General features: G+C 34.6%; 1 protein-coding gene across 3 annotated transcripts; it reads right to left on the bottom strand.

Annotated features, from left to right (window-relative positions):
* Nucleotides 1-475: 475 nt before the first annotated feature.
* LOC128984755 (GTP-binding protein SAR1b-like) lies at nt 476-23,742 on the bottom strand. Of its 3 annotated transcripts, none has more exons than XM_054404110.1 (7): nt 23,585-23,742; nt 17,988-18,037; nt 12,873-12,992; nt 8,350-8,415; nt 1,682-1,917; nt 1,437-1,557; nt 476-861 (listed from the first exon to the last, which is right to left on the bottom strand). In XM_054404110.1, the coding sequence occupies exons 2-6, from the start codon at nt 18,028-18,030 to the stop codon at nt 1,441-1,443; spliced, it is 582 nt and encodes a 193-aa protein (XP_054260085.1). In that variant the 5' UTR covers nt 18,031-18,037; nt 23,585-23,742; the 3' UTR covers nt 476-861; nt 1,437-1,440. The 3 variants fall into 3 exon arrangements, with proteins under 3 accessions (XP_054260085.1, XP_054260086.1, XP_054260087.1); XM_054404111.1 differs by lacking the exon at nt 23,585-23,742 and adding an exon at nt 23,042-23,455; XM_054404112.1 differs by lacking the exon at nt 23,585-23,742 and having other exon boundaries at nt 17,988-18,055.
* Between the last annotated feature and the right edge of the window lie 171 nt (nt 23,743-23,913).

Genomic DNA, 23,913 nt, shown 5'->3' with positions numbered 1-23,913 from the left:
CTTTAAACGTACAACTATGTTGATATATGCACACAACCGAGGTGTATTTCAACCCAAATATGGCTGGAAGTTCATCAGGATGATTTGTGTGGTATTTTTACTTCCGTTTCATTTGCTAAAACTATTAATTACTAAAAGTGCAATAATAAAAGACAGTTGGGTTTAGCTTTGAACCATCAAAGTGCTTCTTTCCTCAGAATCAAAGGCAGAACACTATAACCACTTGACAGCCAGCAGATAAGGGTGGATACTCCATTGCTGGTCTTAAAACATTCTTGCGATCTGCTTCCATTTTCCCAAGAAAGTAACAATAGGCTAGGACTAGTTTTTTAATCTTAGCTCACATCTAATGCCCGTGATTTGTCCTCCATTAGTCGCAAGAAGTCCCCTAGAATCAAAATACTATGCATAATCTGACAGGTTATCTTCACTTTTCTTTTGCCGTAGAAGGTTGGGCAAATTAAAACAAAATCACTACCAAATGTCTGTCTTTAATATATTAATCTATATTATGATGTTTTGACATACAAATAAATAAAAGGAAAATACTGGATAAATCGTGAGACTAACCTAAAAACAGCTAGTAATATAGGGAACAATTAGGCTTTAGTGATTTTAATGGTACAATTACGCTTTAGTGATTTTAATGGTACGTAAAAACAATAACTGATTGAGGTTTTTCATCAATAAAATTTGATAGTGTAGCAAACACAGAGCCAGGAGAAATCGGAGGAGCACCACCATAAATGTTTTGTTGTGGCACACTAACAACCAACCGTCTTTGAAAACCTAGCTTTTATCACAATTTGGTTGTGTAGGTTGAAAGGGTATTCAGTTGCCTTCTTGTTTCTTGAAATCCTCCTGGAAAATGAATTAGTTACATTATTTACAAAGTTTTGAAAACATATTAGAATTGAAATAGGACAGTTCGACACAATCACTCCACAATTATATGCATAGACTAAACATGTTTAACATACTTAACGGTTTTTAAATCTCCATAGCCATGTTAAAAGAACATCCATAATATGTGAATTAAATTATAAACTTAAAGTGTAAACAAAGCTTAAGCAATTTCAAGCTTTCTTTTTAATTCAACTTTTAGTAATTGGCTAACTATGAAAACATTTGTTTGGTAATATTTCATTTTGAGAATAAGACACCTACCAAAAAGAAACATAATTATTCAAAATAGGCAAGGAAAAGTTGAATTTTTGTTGACATCATCCCAATAACACAAGATACTTTGTAAGTTTAAGATTTTCTTTTCTCACACAAAGATTCTAGATTTAAAGATTTAAGATGCCACACCGAGAAATGCATAGGGTGACACAAACATCTTACCTTCAAGAACTCGGGAAAAACAACAAAGGGAAAGTCTAATATAATTTTAGTTCTTGAAACTGGGATAGCAAAAAAATATCCTGTATACCCACCATATCAGTCAATGTACTCGGCCAGCCAGCGGAAGCCGTCACCGTACCCTTGTCTCTTGAGCACTGAACACATAAACAGCTCTAGAGGTCGTGTGGGGAGTTCACTCCTGGGGACCTTTGCCTGTCATCAGATTAAACTGTTAGTTGATTGCATATCTTTGTGAAGATACTGTCTAATAATAAATTATGGTAAAAAGTTAAGCCAAATATTTGCTCTTAATAGACAGATAGTTGTTTCACATTACCTTGCCTGTGGTCTGGCCATAAAGGTTGAAGAAACCACGTAGCTCGTCCTCCGATGCAGCACCTGCTCGGTCTATCTTGTTCCCCAGGATAAGGACGGGACAGCTGGACAGGGACTCGTCTGTCAACAGACTGTCTAACTCTGCCTTGCTCTCAGGCAGCCTCTCTCTGTCACAAGCATCCACTAGGAACACAATGGCGTCTACTGCAGGGAAATAGTCCTTCCACACTCTGCGAGCTGTAACATTCAACACAGTGTTCAGGAAGATAACTCAAGTAAAAATTTTTATGTTTTAATGAAGTTTTCTTAAAAACACAATTTACTACCCTCCTTGGAACAGCAAACATCCGATTTTTGAGAACAGAACTCCTCCCTCATTTTTTGACCGATTTTAATGATATATGTGTCAAAAAATGGCCCTGATCTGTAGTTTTGCAGTGTTTTTAATTTTTTGAAATCTTTATTAGTTTGGGCAGGATCTTCCATCAAAGTTGGGTTTTCTCCCATAAGATTAACATGGGGGAATCTATACTTATAAAAGGCAAAGCCCTCACTGACACACTCATCACTAATTCTCCCACTTCCCATTTACCTAGGAGGCTGAAATTTGGTACATTGATTCTTTAGGCATTTAATAGGAAAACTAAGTTGTTTTTATTCTGATCGGACTCTCGGGCTCCGCCCCAGTGGCTCTGGAGTTTCCCATGTTAGCCTTATGATTTTTCATATTTAAAAGGAATTAATGAATCTTAACAGCTGTTTCAATTAAACAAGTTGGTTCTGTTCTATGATGTTCAATTGCATTAAAGTTACAATGATTACCAACAGGGTGCAGCACTATTATTTATTTTAATTAATGACAACAGCTAATTTGCAACCAAAAGGTGAGTGAGCGTAGCGAACGAACTTCAACCTGGAGACGAGTTAGCGTAGCGAACGAGCTAACCTGAAGGCAAGTGAGCGAAGCGAACGAGCTCCAACCTAAAGGTGAGTGAGCGTAGCGAACGAACTTCAACCAGGACGTGATTGAGCCATGCGAACGAGATCATCTTGAAAATTAAGAAGTTAAACGGGGCAAAGCCCGCGGGTACAGCTAGTCTAAATATAATTGGAAACTTTGGCTCCACTAATTTGAGAGAACGGCTGTGCGTAGAAACTTGGTAGAGGTGTCCAAAGAAATGTCTTGGTCTGTAGATGAGTCATCGAAAGAAAAACTAAGTAAATTCCCTTAGGGCTCTGCCCCAGAAGCCTTTAAAGATCCCTCCACAGATTATTTGTTTACATTTTGGTCATGTGGATAGTACTTTTTAATGAAACAGCTGTAAATTTTTGAATTGTATTTTAAACAACACACAAATTTATTGGGAACTGAATTGTCTCAATGTTATTTTCTGATTTTAAAATTGATTTTCTTCTGTATCATGTCATGTTTTGCAATATAACGTTGCATTATGAAATCAGTGGAAAATCCTTTTATCACAGTAACTCCTTGCAATTATTTCTTATTGAACTATCTTATATCTATTGTACGGGTTTGTGTCTGCCTTTTTCAACACTTTTGGCTATATTTTATTATATTATTCTAGATTCTAGACATATCATCATAGGTTCATGAGATTATTGTCATACATGTTTTCAATCATTGGAAAAATCTTCAATTGTGTAATACAACACAAAATAATACAAGTTCAGAAGTGTCTTATTTACTTTAACAGTAACCCCACAACCAATTTCTCAAAACTATGCTAGAGGGTTGTTCATTGGCACATAAGTTAGTATGATATGAACTGACGCGACGTGACAAAAGAAAAATCAAACTTACGCTCTAACGCATGGACCTCCCTTTGAAGTTAGAACGTGTCTCCTCAACAAACAGATATTTTTCCTCAAATAAAATCATAGATTAATCTTTACTAGTGGTCGTCCAGTGGTCGAAAACTCAACCAAAAACATGTCATGTCAACGTATTGACTATTGGATACTGAAGTTGAAATCCCATCTCTATGGACTAGCTGTCGCAATTTTTAAATTAAAAACATGTAGTTGTGTGAGCTAGTCACCGAATGCGTGTCTTAAATTCAATTTTCTACCTTAGTTTTTTTGCTGACAAAGTTGATTGGTCATAACAGTTGATAAAGCTCATAATAAGTCATTCCATAAGTTTGACTTGGTAAAAAAAACATTGTGTATTCAACGGAAATTAGTAATTTAGATCAGCGCAGTCTGTTGGTGGCTCACATCAACTACGACGAATTTAATAAAAAAACTGGTGACAACTTTAACATGGGGATGGAATAAAGGTACAGGCTTCTCTATTTTCACTTTACGCTGTAAATAAAACATGTGATTGTAATTTCCATTTGTTTTTATTTTCTGTTTATATTTCATTGTTATTTCGTCACCAGCATGGCAACCCATAAAAAGCCCATGTTAATTTTTTCAAATTTCAAATCTATTTTTTGTGCTTATATTTGAGCCTATTTTAATTTTTAAAGGGATTCTGCACTTCTACAGGATAATGTCATTCTAGCTTTTGCACACGAGCTGAGAAATAAGGTTTTAAAGAAACATGCTTGCCTATTAATATATAGATAGATTACACTGATGAAATCGTGGAAGTTTTTAACTACAACAGATCCACCAAAACGATTTTAATACTATCTAAAGGTTCTTCCAAAAGAAGAGATACCAGTTAACATACTAATAATAACTCCGATGCTGTACGGTGTGGGAAGTATTTCATTCATGAATGATCTATATTTGGTAACTAACACAATTACACTTTAAACGCTAAATGCTCAAAATATGTATAATTTCACTCAATTTATCGCAGTTAGATGAATTAGTGTAAGCCTTGAAAGTAACCATCGTTTTCAACGGGTTTCACCTAGTAAGCATTGATAAAATAAAGGATTACCTTATCCAACAACAGTTGTTAGTATGGCAACTAGTTTTGTTCCTTAGAACTTTGTCAGGTCATTGTATGCAACCACATCATTAATGTATTCACGGAAAGTAAATAAAGATTCGCCCATTGGGTCTGATGATTGGAGTGTCCAATCGAAATTGATCACCACTTACCATCTTTTGTATATTTACCGTCTTGTGAGTAACAGTATAAGCGTAAATATATGTTTTAAGTGTTATAAGACGTATCTTTATTTACTTTCCGTAAATTTAACAACATGTACAATGCTGATCAAGAAGTTATTTAATGTATTCACAAAAATCGGCTTAGCGTATTATATACAGTAGAGTCCCGCAAACTCGGCGTAATGTGGACTGGAAGGGTGCCGAGTTTGTGAAATGCCAGGTTATCGGGAACTAGGGTTAAAAACATGAACAATATAATTTTTAAGCTTTTTAACTGCCTCTTTTATTTATATTTATATTACAAGTTAGTATTAAGTCATCAGATAAATAAAATAAATCATTTGTACGAGCTGAGAATGATTTGACTTGAGCTGGCTTGAGTCCATGTTTAACTCGGACTCAAAAAATCACTAATTTTCTGAGCCAGGTGATAGCCGAGTTTGCGGGACTCTACTGTATATAGATAGATGAGCATAGGAAATCCAACACAACCCCTCCCATAGTGGTTTTACCAGATGGCCTTAATAATTATTTTGTATAAGTAGCTGATGGCATCATTACTAGGTGGCGTTCGCAGAGACATCCAAAAAATTGAGCGGAGTCATCAAGGGTTCATATTATATTGTTTTTGTCATACTGCAGTAAAAACAGTAGTTTTTAATGCATGCGTTGCTGGTCTAAAGTAGCATTTTTAATATTTAGGGAGTAAAAATAGTTTTTAGCCTCTATGGAGTAAAAATCAGCTGTTGTCAACTCAGTTGTAAATTTTGATTGTAAACGATTGCAAGTATCGAAAATATGTATCGATTCGTGCTTCGTAATCATTTTAACATACAGTCTACAGTCTCTTCCAGTAGCATTTTAGCATTGCAGATATATTAATCCATTCCCACACTCAACACTGCTCCCCTTTACTACTTCCTTCACCACTCCCTACCTACGTCGTGGACCTGTTTCCCTCTCTTCCCATATAGCATTTTAGGATTGCCAACATTAATGTAATTGCCAAAGACAGTTCCCACACTCTGCACTGCTAGCCTTACTACTTCCTTCACCATTTACTACGTCATAGACCTGTTTCCTTCCTTTCTCATAGCATTTTAGTATTACAGATACATTTACTGCCCAAACGGTTCCCCACCCTGCACTGCCAGCCTTTACTACTTCTTTCACCATTTCCTACGTCGTGGGGCCTGTTTCCTTCCCTTCTAATAGCATTTTAGTATTGAAGATACATTAATCTGAATGCCACAGACGGATCTCTCACTATGCTGATGCTCATACTTTACTACTTCCTAAGCCACTTCCTACGTCGTGGACCTGTATTCATCACTTTCCATAGCATTTTAGTATTTTTGATAAGTTAATCTAATTGCCACAAACATTCCCACACTCCGTACTGCTAGCCTTTACTACGTCATTCACCATTTCCTATGTCGTGGGTATGCTTCCATCCCTTCTCATAGCATTTCAGCATTGCAGATACATTAAAACTGCTACAAACAGTTTCCAGTTCCCACACTCCACACTGCTCACCTTACTACTTTTTTCACCTCTTCCTACGTCGCGGATCTGTTTCCCTCTCTTCCCATAGCATTTTAAGATTGTAGATACCTAAATCTAATCTTCATAAAAAGATCCCACACTCCGAACAACTTGCATTTACTACTTCCTTCACCACTTCCTACATTGCGGACCTGTTTCCCTCCCTTTCCATAGCATTTTAGGATTGCAGATACCTTAATCTAATCGTCATAAACAGTACCCACACTACAGACAGCTCGCCTTGACTACTTCCTTCACCACTTCCTATGTCGCGGACCTGTTTTCCTCCCTTCCCATAGCATTTTAGGATTGCAGATACCTTAATCTAATCATCACAAAGAGTTCCCACAGTCCGGACTGCTTGTCTTTACTACTTCCTTCACCACTTCCTACGTCACGGACCAATTTACCTCCCTTCCCATAGCATCATAGGATTGCAAATACCTTAATCTAATGGTCACTAACAGATTCCACACCCCGAACAGCTCGCCTTTACTACTTCCTTTACCACTTCCTACCTCGCGGACCTGTTTCCTTCCCTTCTAATAGCATTTTAGGATTGCAGATACCTTAATCTAATCGTCCTAAACAGTTTCCACACTCCAGACTGCTTGCCTTTACTACTTCCTACGACGCGGACCTGTTTTCCTCCCTTCCCATAGAATTTTAGGAATGCACATACCTTAATCTAAATGTCATAAACAGTTTCCACACTCCAGACTGCTCGCCTTTACTACTTCCTTCATCAAGGACCAATTTCCCTCCCTTCCCATAGCATCATAGGATTGCAAATACCTTAATCTAATGGTCACTGACAGATCCCACACCCTAAACAGCTCGCCTTTACTACTTCCTTCACCACTTCCTACGTCGCGGACCTGTTTCCTTCCCTTCTAATAGCATTTTAGGATTGCAGATACCTTAATCTAATCGTCATAAACAGTTTCCACACTCCAGACTGCTTGCCTTTACTACTTCCTACGACGCGGACCTGTTTTCCTCCCTTCCCATAGAATTTTAGGAATGCAGATACCTTAATCTAAATGTCATAAACAGTTTCCACACTCCAGACTGCTCGCCTTAGCTACTTCCTTCACCACTTCCTACGTCACGGACCTGTTTTCCTCCCTTCCCATAGAATTTTAGGAATGCAGATTAGGTACCTTAATCTAATCGTCATAAACAGTTGCCATACTCTAGACTGCTCACCTTTACTACTTCCTTCACCACTTCATACGTTGGATTCCTGAGAGACTTTTTTAACGCCATATAGATGTTGGCACTCACCGATATGGTCTTTATCACCATGCAAAATTTGAAAACGATTGATTCAGCCGTCTAGGAGGAGTTTGCGTATTACGAAATGCATAAGAGTCAACGTATAAGAGCTTCGCTCAAAAAGTATGCCTCTGTTAAAGCACATGGACCCTCTGGACAACATAACTGACACATACACACCAATTTTTATCCCATAAAACCCAGTTACCATGGCCCAATCATACTGGATTGCAAACTCATTTAGAATAAACATAGATTTACATGTTTGTACCAAATTTCATCAAAATCAGATAATGTTTGCTCGAGTTTATTGTGCTAACGGACAAATATATATGTGTGAATTTCAACGGATGGTGTTTTTGGTCTCTGGAGGCATAAAAAAAAAGCAAAAAAGTCAATCGGTTCCGGGTCCAGGTCTTACCATGAGACCTACGGTAATAGCTTATCCCCTATGGAAAATTTGCTTTGACAATGTCACATGTGTAATAACTATGCTATGTAGAAACGTTTATGTGAAAATAAAGTTTGATTTGATTATTTTATAAGAAGTAGTTTCTGCATCATATGTGCTGAAATACGTCAATAAAGTTATGATAAATAAGTAAATATTATTATTGAGTCAAGGAAATGTCAAACATGTAATAGCAGCATGTAGGGTTAAGGTTATCACAAACAGGTTCAGATATCAAATGAAGCTCATGTTAACTGATTAGGCTATGTAATGTAGAAGACAATAATATAGAAGACACATACCTTGTGTGTGGCCTCCAAGGTCAAATGTTGTAAACCTCATGTTGCCAATAGAAAGCTCTTCTGAAGCTGAAAATAAATATAAAATTAAGACATTAAAAACCTAAAATCATAAATGTAAAAATAACCAAACATTAGAGCTGTAACCCGAAACAATAGGTACTCATCAAAATTGTTCATATAAACAACTACCTAACATTAATAGTGGTCTCACCAAATTCAATGTATCATACAAGGTGTCCAGTAAGTAATTACTTGTGTGTCACATTTTTTTACTTAGTGTTAACATTTATGGGACAGAAAAAAACAAAAAATCAAGAATAACTTTTTTTTTAAATACCTTGTTAGCAAGATACCTGCCATTTTGTTGTTTTGTATTTTTAATGTAAATACCATCCTTTAAATTGTTGTACATATCCTAATGAGATTTGGTACCCAATTTTAAGTAGCAATAAGCTATTCACAAAAGATTATCACAAAGTATTTTTTAGTTTTAAAATGGCAGTCATTACATTTCTATAAATAATTTTTTTTAATTGCTGACTTATTGGAAAACGTTTTGAGCACTTACATTTTTCTAACAAACGACGCCAAGTTCAAAAAGATTGAATAGAATAAATAGCTAAAAAAACAAAAACGATTTTTAGTTGTTCAGTCCAGGCAAAATAAGGGCAAGCTGTCAGGGTAAGCCCTACACCTAATTTTTCACCTAAATTCATGATTTTTCAGTAGTTTACTATTCGGTCTTAGATAACTTGGTGTTGTTAGGAAATTCTGTTACAAAAATTAAAATGACCGCCATTTTGAAACTAAAAGATATTTTATTTTACCAAAGCGTATCACTATAACTTAAAATGGTATACCAAATCCTTGATTATTCTTTATCTTTGATAATTTTAAAGATTTAAATAAAAAATACAAAAAAACAAAATGGTGTGTAACTTACTAAGGAGGTGTTTTTGAATAAGTTTTATATTCATGATCTTTGTTTTGACCCATGAAACCTATTCCCACATGTTTTGTACTTAATAACAGGAATTTATGGATAAAATCATATTATTCATTTAATACTTTAACATATTAATTTTGTTTTGTAGTTGTTGATATTTTTTATTTAATGGCTGTAAAGAACTAATACCCTGGAAAAAAACTAACTTGCCAACATATCACAATATTTTGCCAAAAATAATCTTACTCAAACGGATCAAAATTATAAAATCCCAATTGAGTGCCTATATCCCACAACACATGACAGAATGATTCTGCTAATAATAACTTTTAGGCTATGTTACCACCTACAATATGGACTAGGTGAACCCGTGCGAATTTGCACGAATAATAAATTAGGATATTATAGCAACGTCGATAGAAGTTACGTCGTTGTATCGACGTTGGTCTTGAGCTCGATCGTTGGCTTTATGCATTCTAAGTTCTTTTGCTGTTCATTAGGAGTAGTTTGCAGGACGGAACTAATCATGCTGAAAACTTGCGCGTATGGATTAAAATCAACCAAATGTTGAGTCAAAATGTGCATGAGTTTAGTGTTGCAAGAACCATTAGCTTTGTTTAGCATTCTTCCTTGAACAGCGGTTTTGACGTCCGTAGATATAAATTTGGGCATATGTTGGATGCTCCCCTTCTGACAGTTGAAAGGTGCCAACTGAGTGATAAATTGTGCACCTTATACATGAAAGGCCCTCCACTGTTATGTTCTTCAATTTTAGCTCGAGTGCTGACCATTGCGAGCGCATAGTTAGATCGTACAACTCTGCGCTCGCAATGGTCAGCACTCGAGCTAAAATTGAAGAACATAACAGTGGAGGGCCTTTCATGTATAAGGTGCACAATTTATCACTCAGTTGGCACCTTTCAACTGTCAGAAGGGGAGCATCCAACATATGCCCAAATTTATATCTACGGACGTCAAAACCGCTGTTCAAGGAAGAATGCTAAACAAAGCTAATGGTTCTTGCAACACTAAACTCATGCACATTTTGACTCAACATTTGGTTGATTTTAATCCATACGCGCAAGTTTTCAGCATGATTAGTTCCGTCCTGCAAACTACTCCTAATGAACAGCAAAAGAACTTAGAATGCATAAAGCCAACGATCGAGCTCAAGACCAACGTCGATACAACGACGTAACTTCTATCGACGTTGCTATAATATCCTAATTTATTATTCGTGCAAATTCGCACGGGTTCACCTAGTCCATATTGTAGGTGGTAACATAGCCTAAAAGTTATTATTAGCAGAATCATTCTGTCATGTGTTGTGGGATATAGGCACTCAATTGGGATTCGTTGGTGTTGCACCTTATTTATTACAGGCTTATTCAATTTAATTTATGTCTTAACTGTGTAAGTTTTGCTTTTTCTGTCTGGATTCCAAAATGTTAGTTTATGCTAAGAAAACGATAACGCATTTTAGTAAAACATTTATTCAGCAAACCATCATGAATTGTTCAAACGCTTTGAACGTTGTTTATGTAGGCCTATCAATAGTTCGTGGCCTATTTTGGTAATTTTTACTATAAATTACCAATCTAAATCGTCTATAGATTTACTGTACTTCATTTCATATAGCAAACCGATTCATATAGCATTTCGACAGAATTTCGGGTCATCTTCGGTCCAAGCAAATATAAATTGTTATGATAAAATTTTATGACATTAACAAAGATTTCAAATACTAATTTTATATGTACTTTGTTATGCTTAAAGCGTAGCAAATTCCCTAATTAAGTTCTGTATTTTTGTGTATATGTCTGTTGGTAACGCATTAATGTCCTTATTTCTCAGTGTTTCATGGAAAGGACAAGAGCACCTTGATAATGAAAATGTCAACCCGAATAAAGTGTTAAATTGTGAGGTTGAAGTAGTACCTTAAATACTTTTAACCATTGTGGAAAGTAACTTTCAATTATAGGCCAACCTTAGGGCTATGCCTTATAAAAGCTGTGTCTAAGGAATAAGTCGGCCTTAGACTACAAGATCGCGCCACTCATCCTACACTCATCTCCATTCATACTTCGCTTAAAATACCTACTTTGTTTGGTCGCCATTTCAAAGAAAAGTATTAAAGTATAGATCTATAAAGCATTTTTTAGTTTAACGATTGGATTTAACATATGGACCAACAAGATCCAGGTGACATTTAATTGCGAAGCATTAGTTTTGGCTTGAAACTGCCAGATACTGTATTTGCAAAGGTTTATATATAATAGTTTTGTCAGCATATCTGAAAGTATGCAAACCAACTGCTGTGCTTAATATAAGAAGGTTTTAACTGACTTTGATAAGATCCCCGTGCGTAGAACGGGCACACAACTAGTTGTTCACAAAGTTTCATGTTGCATATTAAATATATAGATAGATGTATTGGTAGCCTAGTGGTTAGCATCTCTGACTTGGGTGCGAGAGGGACAGGTTCAATTCACGGAACACTTTAAATGGTTTTGAACCACTTTCCAAAAAGCGTTTGTATACCTCCTTTATAGCTCCTTGAAAAATGTGACAGACGTAGACAGTAAAAATAAAAGTAACCATATTTTTTTTATTTTGACGATGAAAAAATAAATCTTAGCAACACAGCTAATTTTTAGGAATTGATGTAGATAGTTTATTGAATTGGAAGAATCACATTCATAACACCTCTAAAAAGTTAAATGATGGTCTTAAGAAATGTTGTTGAATGATTTATCACGCTTTATTTTCAACAATTTTACAGTATGGAATAGAGCTTTGGGGCGTCACCTCTGATTCGTATCAACTTTTTAAACTTCAAAAAAGAATACTTAGAATTATGACATTTAAACCCGTAAAACATTCTTGCAAACAACTTTTTAAAGAACTAAAGATTCTAACCGTCCCTAATTTGTATATTCTTAAATGTTTATTGTATGTGAAATCAAAATTTGAAAAACTCCACAGTGAAAATAATCGGCACAATTATAACACTAGATTTCATACAGATTTTCAATATCCTATACACAGATTAAATCTTGTGGAAAGGACACCTTCCTATATGGGTTAAAGATTTTTTAACAATTTGCCTGGGTTTTTATTGTACAGTATGTGAAATCAAAATTTGAAAAACTCCACAGTGAAAATAATCGGCACAATTATAACACTAGATTTCATACAGATTTTCAATATCCTATACACAGATTAAATCTTGTGGAAAGGACACCTTCCTATATGGGTTAAAGATTTTTTAACAATTTGCCTGGGTACTACAAATCAATAATAGGATTAGTATCTTTTAAAGAAAAATGTTTTGAATTGTTGTTGGAAAAGAATTATTATAGTATAGATCAGTTTCTCGAAGACAAATCATTGTGAATTGTTTGTTTTGTTACTATGTATTTATTTTTACCAATAAGCTAGTTTATTTTAGTATAGTTTGACAATGTCACCTGTTTTGTCTGGCTGTGCCAGAGAATTTAAAAAAACGTTATGTGACAATAAAGATGACTTTGACTTTAACCAGGGTGTATATAATTAATTACTGTCTTAGACTTACTTGGATGCAGGGTGGGAACTGGCTGCGCAAGACGGTCATCTTTTAGCATGTGAAGCAGCGTTGTTTTGCCAGCATTATCCAAGCCCAAGAAAAGCAATTTGCCAGACTTCTTATACAAACCTGAGCAAATACAAATTTTAATTTATAACAAACAACTTTGACAAATATGTTCAACATAAACATGGCAAGTTACTCCCATAAACGACTCTTGATTAAAACAAATTTATATTCTTTCTCTTAATTTTCTGAATGTCTATAAATAAAATACAGGGTTATTCTAAATGATGGACCCATTTTTAATGCTTTATAATTTTTATACTACTAAACTTACCGCTATAAAATACACATCAAACGAAAAAGCAACTCAAAGAGTTTATGCCTTCCAAAGACACATCATTTAACAATATCGATCCAACAGAACTGTAGATTTAATTGTACAAAGTTAAAAAGTAATCTCCAACTTTTTTTACCACTAGAAATTTGGAGGTTACTTGACGTATCCAACAGAACTGTAGATTTAATTGTACAAAGTTAAAAAGTAATCTCCAACTTTTTTTACCACTAGAAATTTGGAGGTTACTTGACGTTTTTGCAAATAACTTTTAAGTGGTGAGGAAATCGACCAAAGTGGAAGGTAATATTCCGAAAGAGAATAAAATTTCCTACAATCTACTACTATGCATTTTTTGAAAATACTCAAGAAAGGTACCAAAAATTGCCTCAAAATGAAAAAAAATTGAAAATCCCCGTCTTCAATTGTAGACAACAAACATAGCAAACATTAAATTTCACACTTTTTTATTTTAAGCCAAATTTAGGCTACTTTTATTGAGTATTTCCAAGATATGCGTAATAGTAGATTGTAGGAGATTTTATTCTCTTTCGGAATATTACCTTCCACTTTGGTCGATTTCCTCACCATTTAAAAGTTATTTGCAAAAACGTCAAGTAACTTCCAAATTTCTAGTGGTAAAAAAAGTTGGAGATTACTTTTTAGCTTTGTACAATTAAACCTACAGTTCTGTTGGATCGATATTGTTAAATGATGTGTCTTTGGAAGGCATAAACTCTTTGAGTTGCATTTTCGTTTGATGTGTATTTTATAGCGGTAAGTTTAATAGTATAAAAATTATAAAGCATTAAAAATGGGTCCATCATTTAGAATAACCCTGTATTTCTAGAAAGTATTAAAAGAGGTTAAACAAATAATATGTTTGAAAGTTTTGTTTTACTCATTGATAGAGGTAGCAGATTTGACTATGACCAGAAATAGATATTCAAATGCCATATAAAATGTAAAGGCCATTTTTAAAGTGAAAATAAACCAAATTTAAAATTGAACTTCCCAGATAGAATGCTGATGAAAATTACTGACTTCTGCTGAATAGTCTATGTTAACATTTTAAAACAGAATAGACAAATTATTGTAATAGAACATTCACTATGTAACATCAACTATCACAGTAACAAAAACTAAGGGAGAAAATACAATTTTGGACTGTAGCACACTCTGTGGTTAGCTCATTAGTAATGGCTACTATGACTGTGGGTCCATAAAATAAAAAGTCAATGGTAACAGGTATAATATTTGTTCTGAGTTTGTACTATAAATACTGAAAGTGTGGTAGGTTTATAAAATAAACAGTATCAGCAATCTGACACTACTTTCTCCCATTAGCTTGTCAACAACCTATATCATGAATGCAGGTTAGGCATCAGGGTAGGCCTATGATATTTTATAGGAACAATCACAAAAGTTGCAATAACTTTTAAACCGTAAATGTTACAGCAATGGTGGGTTACACTATACTGTTTAGAACTATAATGACCATAACATACTAATTTTAATCAAGGTGTAGCGTCAGCTGATGACGTTGTCATAGCAACGCATTAAGTTAGTCTGATCTTTGTTTTTCTACAGGAATGTACACACAATTTAACTCTTATTAAAATACTTTTCTATTACTTATTTGGTCATAATTTTATTCTATGTACACGAACAACCACGACCAAAACCAGCACTTTTTCAAATTGATTTTCCGTTATTTTATGGGGATTTAATGAGAAAATAACAAAAGTTACAATAACTTTTTAACCGTAATTTTTTAAGCAATGGGAGTTACGCCATTTTCTTCAGACTCTAAAGGGCTATAACATACTAAGGTTTTATCAAAATCGTTCAGGCCGTTTTTGAGATAGTCAGATTTTTCTGTTTTTATGAGAAAATCACCATTAAAAATAAAAATTTCTAAAGAGTGAAAAAAATGCCTAGAGGTACTATGGATTAGAACCTACATACCAAATTTAATCAAAATCGGACCACAGGTGTGGTCTGTAGCTCTGTACTCAGACACACACACAGACATCACTTCGAAAACCACTTTTTTGGGTCCAGGGGGACCCAAAACGGATCCACCCAAAACGCAAACTAGAAAATTTGTGACGAAAACAATACTTTCTCCATATACTATAGTAGAGGGTAGGGGGAGAAAGTCAAATCAACTTGTAGTAAAAGAGTATCTTTATATAAGGCTTAAAATACCCACACCTAGATGTGCATGGCTGTTTTAAAGTAATGATAATGTAACTGTAATATAAATAGAAGGAACTTTAATCATGACGGAAACAAACAAATTTAAACCCATCTTTATAAAGAACGAGAATTGTTTGTCAATGAAGTTGTCTAGGCGTATTTACTATGACCCTTTGACCGTAAGCAGGGAAAAAAATGTAACAATTGAATTTTTTTGGACTGCATTACATCAAACCTCTGTCTTGCTAGTTATTATTTAAGTAGTTTATTTAAACATGCAATATTTCAGAAAACTTATTTAATAAAGTTATTCTAGTATTTTCGTTTGGGTGTGATAATTGAAGTTAAGCTCTTTAATTTTTTGCGTTCTGGCGGTGTAAAGTTGCCAGTCAGCATGTGAAGGACAACTGCCCAAAGTCAAGATGATCTTGTAGTTGTTATCTCAAGGACAACATACAGCTGAATGATATGACGTTCAACCTTCCACGTTATGTCATTGTAATTTGTATTTTACAAAGGCGTTCAACATTTTCTGGTGAATGGTTAAAATCTGTTATTTTATTGTTAAACGAATACACTTTAAAACTTATTCATTTAGATTATGAAAGACTATAGACTGGTAATTTAGCTGACATATTTTCTTTTGGTGGAAAATTACATTTTGTAAGTGAAGATTTATGTTTCAAGTATCTATTTCCACTAATAAAATCATTTGTATATTTTATTGAAAACTGTTTTGTTTCTTTACACTAATTTGAGAGAACAGCTGGGTGTAGAAACTTGGTAGAGGTATCAAAGGAAAGATCTGTAGATGAACCATCAAAAGAGAAACGAGATAAATTCCCTTGGGGCTCTGCCCCAGTGGCCTTTTAAGTTCCCTCCCCATGCTATTCTTATGAGAAAATATTTTTTTACATTATAAAACAGCTGTTAGAACTGAAATTACAGGCCAAGAAAACATGTGTTATAAACACTCACTAAATTTGTTAAAATAAAATGTTTTATTCTTTTTATTTAATAGTATATTTCGTACCTAGGGCCGAAAATCAGGGTTTGCTGGCTTGAGATAGTTTTTAAGTTCGAGACGAAGTCGAGAACTTAAAACGATCGAGAGCTGCAAAACCATTTCGGTCCGTGGTACGAACGCTATTTTTCACCACACTATACCTTACCACTATTCACCACAATAATAATGCACACTGATAGTCAACACAACTACAACATTAAGGTTATGTGAAGAAATAATTTGAGGAATCAGCAAAAATAATAATAAATAGTTGCTAGGCAGCGGTGACAATAAAACAATTCTATTGCAATGCTATGGATACTGATTGTACGTATTTAATTATGCATTCATGTTTTATGAAAGTAAGCGGGCAGCTGATTTTGCAGCCCTAGGGATGTAAAAACCTGCTCGGTCCCCAAATGACGATAACAGCTGGCATGGCTAGCAAAACGTAACTTTCAGCCACCAATTAACGTATGCAAAAAAGCTAAAAATATCATAGAGTGGTGAAAAATTTATTTCACTGCATAATTATGTTTACTAATAGTTTGAAAGAAATTTTGTGTTTTAAATAGCCTATATTCTCACTACCTATTTGTTTTTGTACTAAATTATAAGCTTGAATACAAGTAACTAATATTACATTATGAAAATAGTGGAATAGTCAGTCTCTGAGGTTATTCCTACGTAGAGTTAACGTTCATCTACAGTATAGTAAGGGTTGGTATTAGCTTTTTTCTATGACATTCAAAGAAATTGTTTGAAAATCAAGAACGAATGTCCGAGATTTGTGGGATTATTGGCATAATATGATTTGGATCATTGGGAAGAACTTAATGTCATACAATAACAACCATGCAAGTGTAGAAGAGTAATATTGCTGATTATGAGCTGTGTTCACATTTTGCCGAAATTACGTGAATTAAAAGTTGACTAGGTTGAGTTTTATAATATATGTCTTAGAAGAGAAGTTTTTTTCATGGAGAAATGTAGACAAGATTTGGAAATGAAAATCATAAAGCTGGAAGATTGAATTTTACTATTTTACTGAAAAATGTTGATGGGGTGTTACTTTAAAATATCGGTATAGCTTAGTGAAACGATAATACACACTAATTTAACTAAAACCCTTTAGAAATCATTAAAATATAATTGAATTAGCAAAAATTTAATGCCAGGTTTACTAGACATACTCGGCAAAAACTATACAAAAAATATTCTAAAAGAACATCAAGCAGCAGCCTTAAATACCAAAAAAGTTACCCAGATAAATATAAACTGCTCAAACCCAGTACTATGAAAAGTTCCAGGCCATCTACATGCATTTGGGTTGTGATATTCATAATCTGGATTGAATTGCTCTTGGACCAACAGATTCTTCTTCCTCTGAAGAAGTTTATTGTAATCCAACGTATAACATCCGATCATGGAGATCTTCCCTAATGTTAGCCTTACAGTTGGCCTATTAAGACCTTGGACTACTTAATGATAATATATACAATGAAGGTTATATCAAATGAAGGATAAACTTATTACTTATGTAAATAGTACAATTTAAAAGTAAATAATAACTTACCTAAATATCCAAGAACTCCGGTGAACCAATCCCACAAAAACATGATATATCTGTAGAAAAAAATAGGCCTAGTTTAAAATTGGCAAGGCGGAAAGGACAGGAAAGACTGTCAAAAATATAAATCAAGAGTAATTTCATAAACCAAATGTCAAAGAAATATCCAGAATATATTTCTAATTCCTAGTCGTTTGAATAATATTTTGTATGATAATTCAGTAAAATAGGCTATAGCAAATAAAATGCAATGAACGTTTACTGCATGACATTTAGAAGAGGTACAGACAGTTCTCAACTACGAGACCTGTTTTGTAGAAAGAGGCGTCTTAGGAGGACCATCAGTTTAAGGAGGGTTTGGGTTACCGTACTATAAAAACTGAACTATTTAAACAGTAGGCCTAACTATTTAAAACAACTTTTAATAAACTTTTATTATTAAAAAAATTATTAAGGACATTAAAATGAAAAAGTAAATTGGTTCCGGGCCTAAGTCTTACAGAGCCGCCTACGGTAATAGCTACTTCCCCTAAGGGAAATTTACTAAAAATGGTATGGATTTTAACATAAAACAAATCACGTCACTGGCCCAAATGTCTATAATAACTGTAACAGCTGGTTTGGAAGTTTTTTGACAGTGCCATGATCTGACTTCCTCTTTCAGTGTTGCTTCTAGAACTTTGACTCGTCCAAACCACAAATATGTGAATAAATCAATAAAACTTAAGCTTGACATTAATTATTTAACTCTGTACGGCCACTTAGGAATCTCTCCAACAAAAACTGATTGCATTTGAGTAGACATCTCAAAATTACATCATACCGTATTCCAATGTAGATAGAGTAAATAATTACCAAATTATGCACTACGGTACGTTTTAAATTGTAGGTACTGTGGGATTGTGGATTATGCACTATGGCACTGTTTCCACTCCACAAACCATCCTCCCCTTTCAGTGTTAGTCGCCGCTAGAACTTGGACTCGTCCAAACCACAAATATCTGAATTAACTCAACGAAACTGAAACTTTATATTAATTATTTGGCTGCACTTTAAGTTTGTTTACGTCCTACATTAACTCACATACTGCAGTTTGGTTAAGGTTAGGTTTGGAACAGATAACTAAAGCTGGGTTTTCCTAAGCGCGGAGTCGGCCAGCGGAGAGAGGAACGCGGAGAGCGGACTCAGCTTGTCTTAGGCAATTTAATGTTACTGTTTTCCTAGAAGCGGAGCGGAATGCCATGTTAATTTCAATTCCGCTCTCCGCGTTCCTCTCTCCGCTGGCCGACTCCGCGCCTAGGAAAACCCAGCTTAATGTACACGTTGCTCGAAATCGAGCAATTGCAAAGAAGTAGTTATTTAAAAATAAATAAAAGTCATCATAATTTCCGATGAGTTTAAACAACTCAACTCATAGAGTATACATACCTAACAGTTCCATATAATCGAAATTTCTTGTAAATATTTTTTCATTTTTCAATAGCTGATCTGGGTTTTTAAATGTTTACCACTGATAGCCGTATTAGGTTGCCCACGTTGATCTTCGTCAATGATAATGTAGTCTGCATGGTACCACCCATTGTCTCCAGTACGTTTACAAATTTCAGTCAATTTTTTTTTAGCGATAACATATTGTTTACATGACTAAGAACTAGGCTACCTGATTTTCTGCATAACCTCTATGTCGCAATTTTATTTGCATCAATTGGCATTCATTTGGCTAGTTACTGTTATATCGTAAATTATATTTAGGCCTACCTACCTGAAAAAATTGCAGAATTGAAAGGCCTAATGTCATACTCGTACAGATGGCTTTTTGTTTCCCTTAAATGTGAATAATAATGTGAATAATGTGAATCCTTCAATGAAAGTTGTATTAAGGTTTCTTGGATGTAGTCACATTCTTTTAAAATCATTTGACTTTTATGGAAACATATATTTAATGATTAGCCTAATGTCCTTGCCGTACCAGTTTAATTCAGACTTAGAGGGGTTTCCTTTGCCAATCATCATAAAGTTTTAAGTCCATGTTTCCCTACAAAATAGTAGCACTTCGGCTAACATCCTTGTTCATTGTTTGTGGGAATCATCATATTGTAGCTGTAGGTGTTCTTCATTATAGGCCTATTTTTATTTAATTAAAGATTTTTACTGTTATTAACCTTTATGTTTAGAACTTGTTATTTATTCTTAAAAAAAACTACCAGTCATGGTCCTGAATATAGAAGTACATCCCTACAATACTCGTGGTAGACATCAAATAAGTTACCAGCACCTCCGTTTAAGCAAATCTTTAAATAGCCATGTTGTTATGTGTAAGAAAGCTTATAATAAGGTAATTATTATTGTAAATAAGTATCCACAAAAAATATTTTTAAAAAAATTCAGTGACTGACTCTTAAGAAATCCTTTTTACAGTATTGAAGAGTTCCTGGAACAACCTGTGATACGTCTGTAACTTTGTATCCAAATCTGTTAATTATTTCTATATAGTCTATTTTTGTTTTCTTCAACTTTGTTAATTATTCATAACTTGTTAAATTGTTTATAGTCTATTGTGATTGTTAACCCTGTAGTTAAAAGGAAGTTGTACAACATAGACTCATACCCAAGTTACCTCTGATTATTTAGACAACAATGAACATTGAAATTTTATGTTCTGCTCCACTGACATTGTTTATAGTCTATTGTGATTGTTAACCCTGTAGTTAAAAGGAAGTTGTACAACATAGACTCATACCCAAGTTACCTCTGATTATTTAGACAACAATGAACATTGAAATTTTATGTTCTGCTCCACTGACAATGTCAATGCATGTAAATGTCCATGATAATAAATGATTTGATTTGATTTATATAGGTTGACTAGCTGTACCCGCGGGCTTTGCCCCGTTTAACTTCACAAGTGAGCTCATTCGCATGGCTCAATCACGTCCTGGTTGAAGTTCGTTCGCTACGCTCACTCACCTTTAGGTTGGAGCTCGTTCGCTCCGCTCACTTGCCTTCAGGTTAGCTCGTTCGCTACGCTAACTCGCTTCCAGGTTGAAGTTCGTTCGCTACGCTCACTCACCTTTTGGTTGCAAATTAGCTGTTGTCATAAATGTAAAAGAAATAATAGTGCTGCACCCTGTTGGTAATCCTTGTAACTTTAATGCTATTGAACATCATAGAACAGAGCCAACTTGTTTAATTGAAACAGCTGTTAAGATTCATTCATTCCATTTAAATATGAGTACTCATAAGGTTAACATGGGAAACTCCAGAGCCACTGGGGCGGAGCCCGAAAGCCCGATCAGAATAAAAACTACTTAGTTTTCCTATTTAATGCCCAAAGAATCGGTGTACCGAATTTCAGCCTCCTAGGTAAATGGGAAGTGGGAGAATTAGTGATGAGTGAGTGAGTGAGTGAGTCAGTGAGGGCTTTGCCTTTTATATATTTAGATAACGATAGTAGGCCTAATTTTTTTAAAATCCCTATTTCTTCTACTTGGTGGTGTTCGTTCTATGACTTTGCTATATTTCCATGGTTAACAAAGCGGTTTTTTCAATGATTTCTCAAGAAATACAGTACTATGTCAATTCATTTTTCTTATTTGGTAAAATATATCAAATTGTCCAGGCTTTCTCGATTTTTTACATTGTAATATGTAGGCCTACGAATGTAAATTAAAATGGTAAATATTTAATTTCAACAAAATCAGTAAATGTACCCAATGCGTTTCATTGAATTGAAAAATAAATAACAACAATTAAACTATACAGCTGATCAAAATGTAAACAATAACATCTATATCTATAAAAGAGGAACTATGTATGTGTGTATAAATATATATATGTATATACGTTATGGACTCCGAAACCGCTCGACAGATTGTAATGAAACTTTCAGGCATTATTAAGCATCTTTCAAGGATGGTTCGAGTGAAGTTTGGTGCAGATCTGTCAAAAGGGCTCTGCCCCAGAGGGTTTTAAGTGGGCCAATGTCAGACTTTTTGATCTACAATGTTTACAAATAAATATAATTTAAAAGCAGATGTTTACTTTCACCAACTGTGTTGTAGGTTTGAATAATTACAACATTCTGTATTAGCATTAGTCATGATTTGAAATAGTGCCACAGTGTTTCTACAGAGTGCAGCACAGAAAACTATTTTACTTTTGAATAAGTCCAAATGTATTAAACCCCAATCGCAGCACACCTGTGCACTTAACAACGTTTAAATACTCCAATGTTAAATATTAAAACATAAAAACCTTTATCAAAGTATTATAAACAATAAAAGGGATGACTTTTTAAAATTTATGACAACAGCTTATTTGCAACCAAAAGGTGAGTGAGCGTAGCGAACGAACATCAACCTGGAGGCGAGTTAGCGTAGCGAACGAGCTAACCTGAAAACAAGTGAGCGCAGCGAACGAGCTCCAACCTAAAGGTGAGTGAGCGTAGCGAACAAACTTCAACCGGGACGTGATTGAGCCATGCGAATACTTATGAAGTTTAACGGGGCAAAGCCTGTGGGTACAGCTAGTTCTTCATAAGGATAACATTGGAACTTTAACAGCCACTGGGGCAGAGCCCAAGGGACTTTAAAAAAAATGTAAGGTCAGTTTGCAAATCTACGCGACAGGCTCTTTCCAATGAGACGTCAATGGCCTGTTAATACTGCTCAATGAAATGGCGACCATACATAGTAGGTACCGGTATTTTAAGCCAAGTATGAATGAAGATGAGTGTAGGATGAGTGGCGCGATCTTGTAGTCTTGTTAGTGACTAAATGGATAAAATCGGTTAAGAAATGGCAGAGGAGTTCAACCGACAAAGTTTCATGTAGGTAGCGTATTTAATTATATAGATTAGCTGGTAGTTAATGTAACTTATAATGTATAATAGTAAATGTAGGACGTAAACTAAAGTCTAACTAAATTATTTAATTGTATGGCCACTTACAAATCTCACTGACTTTTAGATCCAGCATGAGAAAAACTGTAATTAGACATCTAAAAATTACATCCTATTCCAATACATACTGAATAATTAACAACAAGATATAGTAATTTACCTTACGTGAGACGACCAAACCAACTAAGCTGGGCCCCTTGCCAAGCCCTAAAGTAATCAAACATAACCTATAACCTCAATTGAGCCCTTTTCTGGCTTCAAATTGAATTTAACGACCTAACAAATACTGTTGAACAATATAAGTAGCTTAATAGACCAGTAGAATCACAGACATGTAGAAACTCGTGTAAAAACGCTAAACATGATTCAGCAGCTTTAGATCAGTTTCCTTCCTTTGTGATCAATACAAGTAACCCACAAGACTATTTAAGTCTACTAAACCACACTGTAAATCAATCCGTGATAGTTAAGATTAAATTAAACTAATCGAAATGCAAACTTAAGTATTCTTATTACATCATGTATACTCGGAATATAATTTGTTTATTGAAAATCAGTTATATTCTAATAGACGAGGAAAGCAAAGATGACACTGAAGAAGAGGCCATAAGTTAGCAGCAAGCGTAATACACAAAAATACAAATTCACTCTAGATTTTCGAATTTAAAATAAAACTAGAAACTATTTTTATAATTTAACTTACATTAAAAATAGTTTTGAGGCCGAATCTGATGCACAAAATTATTCAGTGACGTCTGACAACCGTCAATAAGAATTATTTGCCTTTCCAAATTCCAACCTTTAACCTTATTTTTCGTTTCGACAAACCGGAAGAGTGCGCTGTTGGCAATAGTGACGTTTATCCGGAGGCAGCAACGGTAACGAGCTCTACCCGGCTCTACCACGGCCTGACGCCCCTGATGGGTGACGGCCTCCTTAGCTCTTGGAGAATATAAAGCGGTAGGAACTAGGAATCTGAAAGAAGTTATAGAAATAATTATACAGTAAAAGTAAAACCTTGATAACCAGACT

This window comes from Macrosteles quadrilineatus, unplaced genomic scaffold, assembly GCF_028750875.1.
Source record: "Macrosteles quadrilineatus isolate MER2022 unplaced genomic scaffold, UCM_ALF_1.0 Scaffold_2__2_contigs__length_208266976, whole genome shotgun sequence".
NCBI lineage: Eukaryota > Metazoa > Arthropoda > Insecta > Hemiptera > Cicadellidae > Macrosteles > Macrosteles quadrilineatus.
Note: the sequence above shows the minus strand (reverse complement) of the source record. Positions and strands in the feature narration are given on the sequence as shown.